This window comes from Ixodes scapularis, unplaced genomic scaffold, assembly GCF_016920785.2.
Source record: "Ixodes scapularis isolate PalLabHiFi unplaced genomic scaffold, ASM1692078v2 PGA_scaffold0__279_contigs__length_252992795, whole genome shotgun sequence".
Classification (NCBI taxonomy): Eukaryota; Metazoa; Arthropoda; class Arachnida; order Ixodida; family Ixodidae; genus Ixodes; species Ixodes scapularis.
The window spans coordinates 23,446,382-23,459,686 of NW_024609835.1; the positions used below are offsets into that span (position 1 = coordinate 23,446,382).

Genomic DNA, 13,305 nt, shown 5'->3' on the forward strand with positions numbered 1-13,305 from the left:
TACACGGGTAGAAATAACCAAGCGGAGGTTATCAGACTGGCGGCTAAAATCGAGGCAGGGGTGAGATTTAATCTTGGAATTCAAAACATATAATTAGATTAATAATGTTGGCTAGGTGGCGCAAGCCACCGCCCGATTCACAGGGTTTAGCCAGATCCATCCATCCATCCATCGAATTAGATGCGCACGGTTCCTATTCGCGACTCCAGCAAAACGGACGCCGCCAAGCGGGAAAACCGGGAACCAGCCGGTCCAGGTCGCTCCGCGCCCCTCCGCGTCTCTGGTGGCTTTCGCGGAGACGTGTTGTCGGCGCGGTGGCGAACAATGTGATTTGACGAAGGTCCGAATATTTCTTAAGTTTTCCTGAGTGATCATTAGTGTGGTGAAGCCTCAGTAAATTGTTTTCTTCTATTACGTGTTTGAAAGCCCGTTTACTTCACAGCACACGGTCGCGTGCTTTCGATTTCTTGGATGGGGAGGAATCACGGAAAAACTTTTTGATTTCTTGTCTGTCTCGAATCACATTCAAAGTGACGACTGCTTGGTAACTGATACTGGAGGGAACATCCATGTTGCAGTCAAGAGAATGGGAAGGTTCGATAGCTGCTTTTCTTGAGTTTGGTTGTGTTCGGTTAGCTTCAAGTTTGAGCCACCCACGCCGGTCGGTGCGTTGGCTATTCATCTTGGCTGCTTTTCGCCGAAAAAGCCTCTGGACCACACTGAAGGAGCTGGGCTGATTTCGCAATTACTTGATTCAGGAAAACTTGCTCGCTGCAAATGATGAATGAGGGAAATTATCTGTTTTCAAAAGGTGGGAGACAAGTCTCGCAACGTTAGATGCTGCCACGGCATTTTGACCTATCGCGCTTCCAATATTTATATTACCAGGACGTCGAAGCCAGCAGTAATATACGTCTACATTGATCAGGTTGACCGGCCACAAAAAATACTAATTTTCTCCGTTCAGGATTCGAAGCAAAGTTCAATGCAGAGAGGTTCTGCGGGGATCTTCAATGAAGACTCTCTTCAGTTTGTCTCCGTGCTGCCGGCTATAGAACCATTTGGCTAAGTTTAAGTAGTATGTCTCCGTCTGTCAAATATACTTTTATTCAGCAGCTCACCTAATAGCTAGTCAACTAAGCTCATATTTCAACCCGAAGGATATACTAATATCGCTTTAGTGGGACCATAGTACGTAATATAATACATAACCCGCTCGTCAAAATGACTTCTCGATTGCTACTAAAACCTGAATTGAAATACGAGTATCAGCTGCTTAGTGGGGCGCCGGCGGGTTAACATGGTCCTTGGCTCAAAAAGCGGTTGCTTAATTTTCGTAATTTTCCTGCAGCCTGTGTTGCTGGCCGAGCAGACGACTGGGGCTGTTTCGTAAACGTGGATACGCACAAAAGCTCGATTCCGCGGACAGATAAGTCGCATGGTCGACCATGCGAGTTAGCTGAAAAGTTACTATCTGTGGAACAATTCTATAGTCATCGCCGCTTTCCTTAGATGATCAAAACTGATTAGTATATTACCGTCTCTCCGGAGCCCATAGTTTCGGTTTTGAACGAAATCTCCGAAACGAAAGTTTGACACGAAAAGAACAAAAAAACACCAGCAAAACAAAACGATGCTTTGCAAGTTTATCTGCACCGGCTACACTTCACCGTCTCAGTTCAAATACCTATAAAATTGGGCATTAAACAAAAGAAAATCTGTTAAATTGAACGCGCCACCCATTCAGGCGGCCCGGCCGAGCCGCCGCGACCTGGACTCAGCCGCCATGTTTGTTTGGTGGTGGCGCCCCCTATAGGTCGCTGGAGTCGCGAATATCGCAGTAGCTATGTAAAGCAACTTTCATGCGTCAACTCGTCGCTAAAGGCATGGAGAATAGAAGGGTAGGAGAGGGCATGACGTCGGCCGCGTAGCCTCCACAAGCCATGCTCCCTTGACGCCTCGCCTCTTTCTCATTTTCCTCCTTACTCTCCTCTCTTACCATGCCAACGTGACCACATCACGTGACCGTAGCTAGGGTTCGTCTTGCTGTGGGGTACTAGAATACACCACAGTCTAGACTTCGACCTGATAAAACCTACCGGACGGAGCGCGCGCAAGTCCTTCTACAATCAACCATCCATCTCACACGTGACATGTCACACGCACCAATCGCCAGAGAGATCTGCGGTCACGCTGGGCACAAAATCGTTTAAACTTTTTATGACTAGGCTTCACCAATATTGCAACGTGCCCCCTCCCAGTACTTCTAACCTCCTTGGCTAAAGGGTTGCCAGCGGCCCAGGTTTTAAGGGGGAGTTTTCTAACGGAGGGTTTTAGTAACGTTGTCTGCGCACAAACTCTGGCATGTCAAAAAGCCTTCCGCAACCCCCCCCCCCCGAAAAAAACAAAACAAAACAAAACAAGAAAACAAAAACAAAAACAGCATTTACAACAAGAACAACAAAACGTCCTTTAACATTTTATATGTATTGGTAGTAAAAAAACAACAGTGCAATAAATTTAAGGAAGGTCACGTATTCGAAAATGTAAACCCTGCATTCAAGTGAGATTGGACAATCGAAACTCTTGCACATGGGTTTCCAACGTTTCCAATATCTTTTTCCTGCACTGCGCCGCTCGTATCGCTTTTATTTTGCAAAACCTCTTTAAACATTTATGCTACGATGCCAATATGTCCCTACGGTTGTTCATATTAAAACTTAGTTTTATAGCAGAACTAGGTCGAACATGGCCGTATTTGGCGAGCTATGCTACGGGTCATGCGTCCAGTTACGAACACTGGAAACCATCACGTGATTGCGAATTTGTATTTTCCTCTGGCTGTTTCGTGAGTTGTCTTTCTCGGTTCCCTGATGTTTGTCATTAAAACGCAGTGACATTCGGACGCGCAAAATTCCGTTCAAATGCTGGTTTCTTGGAGTTCATGAAACCGCTATCAAGAAGGAATGGTCAGCTTAGCGGATCATGAGACGTTTGAGGTGAGTCTACGCTTTTAAGTTGACGCTGCTACCGATGTTTATTTCATGTTGACACTCCGAAACTTAACCTTTATGTTTCCACGAATAAAATAACAGCCACAAGAGAAGCTCTTTCTAAAAGGCGCTCTGCTAAATAATAATAATAAAAAGAAAAAAAAAAAAAAACATTACAGTGTTTTAGAAGAGCTATATTCTGCCGACAACGTGTATCTTTTTTGATCGACGAATAAACATCCCGTGATTACTCGGCGGTGGGAGTGAGCTGCACGATGTCACCCCTTCTCGTGTTTATGTAAAAAACCTTGCGGTGTTAAAGGAGAATTAAATATATGACAAAACCAGGACGACACGAAAGGTATGTCGTCCTGTATGTAATTCTCCTCTTAGCTCCGTAACTTTACTAACACGCTCCCTTCCACCAAAACATAACAAAAAAACATCTTCGACTCCAGGTAGGCATTGAACGCTGCGTTCAATGCTTGCCTGGAGGCGAATAAAGATTTGTTCGCATGACGCTTGCTAGAATGAGAAACTTAAACTGTACTATTAGGTGTTGTCACATTTAAGTTGACTGTACTTGGCAAAAAATTGCTTTTCCATTTGGGTGTGCTGCCACTAGGAAGTGTTCTGAGAGCTATCAAACTTTATCTTCGGCATATATTTACCTCGTAACAAATTATATACTTCGACGCATCACAGTCTGTGATACCCGTCATGGATAATCCCGGTAAAAATCTAGTACATTAGTGTCAATTTCTTCTAACAGTATGCCTGGTGTGTCCTTGCTGCCATCAACATTGTTGCACTTGACAGGTAATGAGTAATTATGGCCAGCATCGTCACTCTTAGGAGCTGACACCACTTGCAGACATCGGACGTCACTCTTTGCCACCTTACTGCACCTCGCAGAGGCTATGGTTGCATGCAGCGTGTGTTATCAAGATTTTCAGATTGTGTCTTGTCTTGGTTGTGTACAGTTGTGCAATAGACTACTTCCATAAAGCCCTGCATGCAACACGGCGCGCGTTGCACTCTGGGAACTAGTTGGCCAGGGGGGAGGGTGGCTTGGTTTCGGTTTCGATTGACACGTCGACAAGAGATTGTTTTCTGGTCCCGAGAGCGTCATTTGTGGTCTCTAAACTAGCCTAAATGGCCAGACCTCGAAGCTTTAGCACAAGCTCGAGATGTATAGCTTGTCTTAACACATGCTTGTTGTATTTTTGTACTTGAGCCTTCCTGTTAGCGCTCCAATCGAGGTATGTGGACGAGCCAGTGCTGGGAGTCTCGACGCTGCGAAGCTCGGGTGCTCGGGGATCTTGCTTGTGTACGAATCAACAAGCTGTAGCAAACAATAAGTATGCATATATCGAGCTCGCGCCTTTACATTAGTGTTGTTGATCAGGAAGTTTGTTTGCTTCGTGCGTCCATAGACGAAATATTTCTTTTTGCAATTACTGTTTTTCTTAATGTGCCTGATTATGCGAGGTAAAACTCGGAGGTGCCATTGAAAAGCTCAATTTTAACACACTTCTTATCTCTTATCTGTACTGACACGCAGCACTGCACGAAGTGAAGTCCCCACCCGCTTGCATTTCACTAATATTCAACATCGCGTATGCGCATAAAGTTATCCTGCAATCATATAGGCACATTCGCGCATACAGACCGTTTTAAGAATGCAAAAGTCGAGCACTTGTGTGAAGAATGTCGCACCGTTCGCCGGAAGTGCGTCAGAGGGGCATGAACCCCTATGCGCACCTCAGTCGAAACCGAAACTGAGTGGCCAACTAGTTCCCAGAGTGCACTGCGTGGTATTTCGCCGCGATGGGGCGCGTCGGTTTTGGAAGAAGTCCATTCCTCGATAGAGTATTTTATGAGAATGCGGAGAGAAAGTTGTCTGTTTCTTTTGCTGGAGTTGCGGTGCGGTGACACCAGGAAGGCACCGAGCTCTGATTGGATTTGATTGAAAGGATAGTGGGTAGATCTCAATGCTAGATGCCGTGAGGTATACCCACAATTTTCTTCAATCAGCCAATAAGAGCTCTGCGTTCTGACATCATCACAACCCCTGTGCAAGAAGCAGGCAAACTTGTGCTTGGCATAGGCCTGTTACCTGAAGCTATGATGCAGGCTGTGCTGTCACGGAGCGTTAGAAAGAAATTGCATCTACTTTCTAGAACATCCTTGTGGTTTTTAGCGTGCATTGTCTCCTGCGTGAAATGGTGTACAGACTTTCTTTTTGGCCCATGCAGCAATTCAGAAGCCTGTGGACATTTTCAAGCGACTGACTGTAGAACTGACTTGCTTGTTGTATTTTTGCAGGCATCCACAGCTGACAGTGTGAACTTCCTTATACGAGATGCCACACCGTTGATTAACCCCTTAGGCTCACCAGACCTAGAGCCGCCCTTTAAAAGTGTTGCAACAGCGGGGGTTATTATTTTCCAGATCTTAAGCCTCGTAAGTTGCTTGTTTCTCATTCTTTATGTTCCTAGGTTTCTTTTGTAGCAGCATTCTTAGGTATATCAATTGACAAGCTCCAGAAAAGTGTTGTTCCAAAAAAAAAAAAAAATTCCCTGTTGCCCGCATGCCAGCAGGTACAGCCGGATAGCGTTCCAGCACTGCCAGCGGCACTTCCCCGTTGTGACTAGGGATGTCGCGAACCACCCTAGGTTCGATTTCGAAAGGTTTCGATATTTGCGAAGCGAACTGAGGTTCGATTTCGAAAAATTTCGATATTTTCGTACCGACCGAGGTTCGATTTCGAAAAATTCGCAACTTTTGTCCACAGCGGAGTTTCGAATTCGAAAAGTTCGAAGCTTTCACGGTTTCTAAAATTTCGAATTCGAATATTTCGAATATTTTTTTACTTCAGGTTCGATAAATTCGAAGATTTCGAAATTCTTTGTAAAAAAAATTCGAAAACTTCGAACGCTTCGAATTTTTATAGACATGAAGTTCGAACAATTCGAAGATTTCGAATTTCTTTTTGCATAAAGTTCGAAAAGTTCGAAGGTTTCGATTTTCTTTTAACGCTAAATTCAAAAAAAAAAAAAAAAAAAACTTCGAAGATTTTGAATTTCTTTTTAATCGAAGTTTTCAAAGTTCGAAATCCGATTTTCAAGTTTTTCCGCCACAGTTTCAGTTTCAAATAACGTTTTCACGACTCACTGGTTTTCACAAAATCAAGTTTAGAAAAGTTAGGGTGTGATATCTAGATTCTGCGAAGTTGGTCAGGCAATTAAATGAGACGACGAATGTCCCGGACGTGCTAGAATATTTGCCAGTGCAGAATTGTGACCGCCAGCCCCCGGGGGGGGGGGCCTTTAACCTGAATCACGCAGTAGTGATTGCACGAACACACTGTTTTACGAGACTCTTCCAGTTCGAAACGGCCAGGGGCGAGCAGGAGGTTGAGGCTCAGAAAAACCGTGAAGCGACCTGGCAAACTAGCTCGCCACCCCTTGCACGCTGGTAGTAATCCGAGCCGGTGAAGTTTATAATTGTCCTGGAGGTTTATTTTCTGGGACGGAGGAATCGCCTCGCAAAAAGCGCAAAAGCCGACACAACTCGAGGTCGAGGAGCGTTCTACCATACAAGTGGCGTCGGAACAGGAAAAACGGGGGGAAAGAGGGCAGCGGGGGGGGGGGGGGGGGGGGGGGGGGGGGTTCAGCCTTTTTCTTTCCCTTGCAGGTATTTCGGACTGTTAAAGAAAACAATACGGGGAAAGAGGGCGTGGTCGAGCTTATTTTAATCTGAAATTATTTATGCATATGTATAGCTAATGTCGCTCTTCACTGCATAAAAGGTTGCGTAGATGGTCATTGTTAGAAACTCGTTGTCAGAAGGCACTGCTCGTCACATGCTTAGTGGTTCGGAAGTTCAAAGCTGTCTTTTCGACCTAAACACCTGTGCCGATAGTAACAAAAGAAAAAAAAAAAAAAAAGAATAAATGCGGGAATAAAAAGCAGGAGAAAAAAAAAACTATAAAGAATTCGTCGGAAGTGTTCTATTCTTGCATATTCAGAGGTTCAGAACTTCGAAACAAGTTTCTTTTACCAAAATGTGTACAGGCTAAAAGAAACACGTCCCAGGAACGTGAAGCGAAAAAAAAAGAAGTTTTCTTTTAATGACGTGCTGAACTTGAACACTACTAGAAATCTTCTCCCATGAGTTAATTTATTCCTTAACGTGAAAAAACAATAAATATATTATTTTGTATTCTGCAGATGGCAATGATATGTACTGTCTGTGGTGTTAATTTAAATGCGATACCTCAAACAACTTAGACGAAAATAAATATCAAGTTTAGGTCATAATTGCATGCAGATACATGTTTGGACATCTCTTCGAAACTCACGTTGAATAACAATAATCACATCTTAAGACGGCACTTACCTAGGCTATACATAGATCATTCTTAAAAAAAGTATAACTTATCTACCATGAATAGCTCCGGCTGCAGCGTGCTTCAAATCTGGCACGAACGATAATCGTCAAAAACCCGTCGTCCTTCCTCGCCCCTTTGGGGATTTATTTCTTTAAACCTAAGCATGCCAGAACATTGAAATAAACGACATTGTCTTTCGTAAGGAACGCAGCACCGCGTGTAAAAGATCGAGAAAAAAAAAATTACGAATGTACCCCACTACTTGAAATCAAATGAAAAAGTCCACCGGTCTTTCGAAATTCGACGGACGTCGAACTTTTACCCTAGAAGTTCGAAGTTCGTCGAAATTTTGACTTTTCAGAATTCGAAAGTTCGAAACTTTTCGAATTCTCTTGATAAATAAGTTCGAAAGTTCGAAATTCATCGAATTTTTTGGTCAGTCAAGTTCGAAAGTTCGACAAGCATCGAACCTTGCAGCGCAATAAATTCGAAAGTTCGAAAAAGATCGAATTTGTTAGCGTAATAAGTTCGACGGTTCGAAAAGCGTCGAACTTCTTAGCTTAACAAGTTCGGAAATTCGACCTCCGTCGAATTTTACGATATAGACAATTCGAAAAATCGAAATCTTTCGAACCTTTCGAACCGCTTGATTCGATCATCGAAACTTCGATTCGAAAAAAGTTCGCGGCATCCCTAGTTGTGACAGAGAAAGACCGTTTTGAAATGACATTCATTTTGCTCAGACTTTATGTTTATCTTAAAAACTGCAATAGAATCACTTTCCACTGCAGGCAATCTGCATCCAGCATTCCACCGGTTCTGTCGTTTCAGTCCATATGGGACATTGTTTCATACATGCCTCATTGGCTTTACTTAAATATCCTATACGGCAAACAAGTTTGTCTCGCAGTGGGTGCAGTGACGTCAGGGTGCTGAGCTCTGAGTGGAGGATATAGAAGGTATTGAAACACGACATTGTGCTAGTCATAGCAATGGCCTTTTCTGCGATGAACGAAAATTCCTTGGTTCTTTACGAATGAGGGCTGGATAGTTGGTGGAGTATGTTGTCTTGTCAAGTACAAGAACCAGACACACTACAGTGAGCTCGTGGCCAAGATGTTGTTTTCTACCCACCTCGGAGAATACCGTCTGCAGAGGCGTAGGTGGTTACTCCCGCCTTTTTTCACCTCTCGCGCTCAAAGATAGATGTTTTAGTTGGCTTGTGTGTTCTATCAGGTTAAAGAGCAGTATAAATGGCAAATACGCATTGTCTTAATACTAAATCAAGATAGAAAATGAGGCATTTTTTCTTATGAAAGGAAGAAATCATTTTGCTTTAGTGGCAAGGCCCTATATTGTTAATCACTACTTTGCGAATTCTCAGTCATCCATGACCTAATACTCAAATTTAATGTGTGAGCCGTATAACTCCCTTTCAATTGCAAGTTCTTACTTGCTCTTGTCAGCTCTTGAATGTTGTTCTCCTTGATTAACATTATGAAGTCAAAGGTAATGTTTGCTTGAGTGGCTGCCACCTTAATGTGACTTCGCTGATCGCATTCACATTCATGACTCTGCACATAATACCAGAGAAAACAAGGCTGTCCCTCCACCTATTTTCATCCTTTAATGAATACCATTTTTGTTTGATGCCTCGAAAAGCTTGTCAGAAAACTTAACAGCAAGTCCTCTTTCTATATTCAAAATAATTTTTAAACAAGTGTCTGTCGAAATCTCTATAGATGTGAGCCCTCGGCACACCTGGTATATCCTATTTGTGGAACTGCCTTGACATTGTTGCCTCGAATAAAATCTGTTCACCCTAAGCTAATGGTAGTGGCATTAAATTTTTTAATGGTAGATACTATTTCTAAGTCTAACGTCACTCAAGCGGTAATCAAACAGCACATTGTTAGAGAGCTCTACAGGTGTTATACTGTCACGTTTATTTGTCATTCATAATTCCTGGTGTAACAAAAGCTGAAGATACTCATGAGCTAACTCTTGACAACAGATTTTTCGTATAAAAGTGGCTTAGATCCGACAGATCGGTGTGTTCACACATTCGACCTTGCTCACAGCATATGCTACCTTGGAAGAACTTCTACAACATACCGTAGAATACCACGCATCCGTTTATTCCACATTAAGTGCCCATTACCAAATTTGTAAGATCTGAGAAAATATGCACAGTACATTTATATGTAAAATTGATGACCGGACAAGTGCGCATCCCTTATTTTTTTGTGATTATCTCCAAAGCTTGAGTAGGCGCTCGCACGGTATTTTACGGTATATTTGCTAGGTTTTCTGCCTTTGCTGCACACAGATAATTGGTGACTGACTAAACTAGAATAAAAATCGGTAGGGGCTTGGATTGGGACAGATGAGCATCTCGAACTGCAAATAAAGTGCTGTGGACATCTGGCACAAAAATGTGTACATCTCGGTTGCCTGCTCTTTTTTTAACTTTTTGCCAAGGGAGGTTTTGAATTAACATGCCTCGCTTCTCAACTTACAAGATTGAAAGAAATCTATATGGCAGACTACCTATCATTGCATTACTAAATTCTTAAATTCTATGATTTATACAAGAAACCATTGATTTTTGGGCTCCCCCTGGGATAAGTTTTACCAGAACTTCCTTTTTTTTTTCTTTACAGTCAGATTAAGTTTTGGACGCTAACACAGGAGCAGACTGAGGCACTTCATTTTTCAGTCTTCGCCTCAATTGTATCTTTATTCCTAGCGTTTTCAACTTTGATAGTTTAAACAGTAGCCTTTGTCGCAGGTCAGCTGTAGCAGCAAAGGTCCCAGTTTAAAAGTGCTATCCTCATTTGTTATTTCAGCTGTCCATCGTTGCACTGTCCTTCATTTTGCCTGCCATACTTGGGGATGATGGCCGCAGTCCGCACGACGCCTACACCATCTTGCAATACCTTCATGCCTGCCTCTGGGCCATCATGCTTCTAGTCGACTGCTACCTGAGAAAGCAGCACAACATCTTGACCTGCAATGGTTACATCCACTTCTACCAAGTCACCAAGAGGCTGAGGAGAGTCAACGTCTACGTCTTTTCTGCTGGTAAGTTCAGTGCTGGCGAGATTACGGGGGTTTTGCGAAATGCGGGCCAGATCATTCCTGCAAGAAGTACGCATCGAACATTGAAAAAAAAAAAAGGGGAAAAACAAAATCTTTTTTAGATGGGCAAGAGGGCCAATTAGAAAAAGGTTATAGCATTTGGCATAATTGGGTTATTAATTACTTTTCAGTATTCAAAAGTTAATTACTAAATTGAAAGATATAGTGTTAATAGTGTTAATTAGAAATTTGCTATACATCATCATAGAAAGCTAATAAATTCACCCACATTGTAAAGATCTAAGACATGCGCAGCGTTTTACAGTGCTCCTAAAGATGGCTTAATTTGGATGTGTTTCGAAGATTAGGTTTCCCATCAAAATGCATCTCCGCCCCAGCAGTCGTGCTGCCCCGTGGTCAAGGTATGCATCTAATGTGCTCTGCCACGGATTGTTCACACAACAGAAATGAACCCTAGAATCAAAGCTTATTCTTGCAATGTCATTCGAAGAGCACATTGTTTCATTTCGCCGGTTTGTTGCACCCTTTCTTTTCTCGTAGTACGAGACGGGTGATGCTGTGGTTCAGCACTTTGTCCAAGGGGGGCGAAATCACTGGCAAAGAGGTGTATTCCGAATAGAAGCCGAAACCTGGAAATGCGTCCAAATTGAGTGTGTAGGAATGGCGTAAAATGTGTGAGCCCTTTTTTTTTTTTAAAGTGCACTGATTCTGAGTTTTTCTATGATGCTCAAAAATTGTCCAATTAAAACCATTCATTTAAATTTGGTAATTACAAATTTAGTTACCAAAAAGTAATTTATAACCTAATTATACCCAATGCTATTCATTTTCTTAAATGGGCCCTTTGGCAGGGGTCAGTGTGACATGAACTTTTTTGTGTGCGATAGATACTTTTCGAAGGAATAATTTGACCCATGTTGTGAACCACCCTGTAAACGGTATTCTGGTGACATCCAGTCGCTATGACAGGGGCTGAAAGTAACTTGCGACTTGGGTTTTGTTTGCATGCCTTTAAGAAGTAACCCTGTGCAAAGTTTAGTCCATTCCATTATTCTCTTCATCTTTTGTTGCATTCTGTGCGCCCACCCAAGGCGAAGATGTCACGGTGTTGCTCAGTTGACTGCTCAGCAACGTTTTTGTGGACGCCCTGCAAAATGAGAGAGGCCATCGTGTTTGGTCAGTTGCCGTCGGGCATGCATTGGTTCCATGCTCAACAACAATACAAATATCTGCCGCACATATTTCATGATAGTGTGTTCTGAGATTTAAATGTTTTATTTTTTTCTTACTGCACATATAATAATAATAATAATAATAATCTTTATTTTGGGGATATAAATCGAATAAGAGCACGCTCTCAGAAAAATGAGGATTGCCGAAGCAAGCCTAGGTGGCTTCACACTGGTGATAAACAGCTGAATTCTCTGCCATCGCAGAACTCAATGACTACTGAACTATTACAAAGATTTGACCCCGCAGGGGGCACCTGTGAAAGCAGGTGTTTGGAGAGTGGCGTCTCCACGGACCCCGAGCCATGCGGGTTCGCCCGCCCACGTCTGGCTGTGCGTGGCTTTCCCCTGTCCGAGGAAAAGGGCATCCTGGTGGTTGAGCCGAGCCCGGGGTAGGTTTGGACCCTTCGGGGCCCCCCGGGTGAGGCAATACACCACTTCGGCCCCTGCTTCTCGTAGACGGGAGTCCTGGTAAGGCCCGGCCAGGATGATTCAGTCTAGTCGCCTTTTCTTCTACTATCCCCTCCGATCTTTCACTTTTACCTGTCCTGTTTCCTTCTTTTCCTTCTCATTTCTCTTGCTCCTTTTTCTTCCCTCTTTGGCGGCAAGGGTTAACCTTGGGTGGCAATAGACCTCTTGTCTGGACCCACACTAGGTTATAGTGTCTTGGTAGCACTGATAGCGTAATGTCGTCAGCAAAACCCTTATTGCTATGGCGCATTACCTATCCCCATGTTGGGCTCCGTGGTGGGTGGTGCGCTACAGATGCCGAACGCCTTCCCATTTCTTATGGGTTCTAAACTAAACCAAAAACCTGATCAGGCCCTGGAAAGGGTCCGGACCGAAGTACACGTCAGAGAAGCATTTGCACCCGTGGAGAAGTTTCCCCGATTTCTCGTCATGCATTCCGAAACGGAAAAACCTTTATCCAAGTTATCCCCGTTCCTGGTCTCTAAGACTCTTGAATCTGTAATCGGAAAAAATTTTAAAGCAAAAAAAATGCCATCTGGAGATCTCCTCGTTGAAGTTGTAACCGCTCAACAAAGCTTAGACCTGCTGGCACTCAACGTGGTGTCTGACTACAGGGTTACTGTATCACCCCACCGCACTTTGAACACTATAAAAGGCGTAATATCAGAAGATGACCTGCTAGAATCCCCCGAAGATGAAATTGTCGATGGCCTTCGTGACCAAGGAGTCATTGCTGCCAAACGAATTTCTTTTCGACGGGACGGCCAAGAGGTGAAGACAAAGCATGTCATTCTGACTTTTGAGCTGAGGGCGCTTCCGGAATCAGTGAAAGTCGGATATCTGAACTGTAGAGTACGGCCATATGTGCCAAACCCTCAGCGTTGCTTTCATTGCCAGAGATATGGCCATAGCGCCCAGAGCTGCCGTGGGAAGACAACATGTGCCAAGTGTGGCAAAAATGATCACCCTGCAGAGAATTGCTCTAATGCACCTTGCTGTATCAACTGTGGTGAACCTCACCCTGCTTATTCCCGATCGTGCAAAAAATGGAAACAAGAAAAAGAAATTATAACACTCAAAGTAAAAGAGAGCATCTCATTCCCCGAAGCCAGGA

At 43.4% G+C, this 13,305-nt stretch overlaps 1 protein-coding gene across 1 annotated transcript in view; it reads left to right on the forward strand.

The window, feature by feature from the left end:
* Window positions 1-2,806: 2,806 nt before the first annotated feature.
* Window positions 2,807-13,305, forward strand: part of LOC8042294 (transmembrane protein 192) — a 41,993-nt gene continuing 31,494 nt past the window's right edge. Inside the window, exons 1-3 of the mRNA XM_002415384.4 lie at window positions 2,807-2,999; window positions 5,322-5,459; window positions 10,239-10,473. Of these exons, the coding sequence (XP_002415429.3) occupies window positions 2,967-2,999; window positions 5,322-5,459; window positions 10,239-10,473 (406 nt within the window). The 5' untranslated portion in view covers window positions 2,807-2,966. The remainder of the gene's footprint in view (window positions 3,000-5,321; window positions 5,460-10,238; window positions 10,474-13,305) is intronic.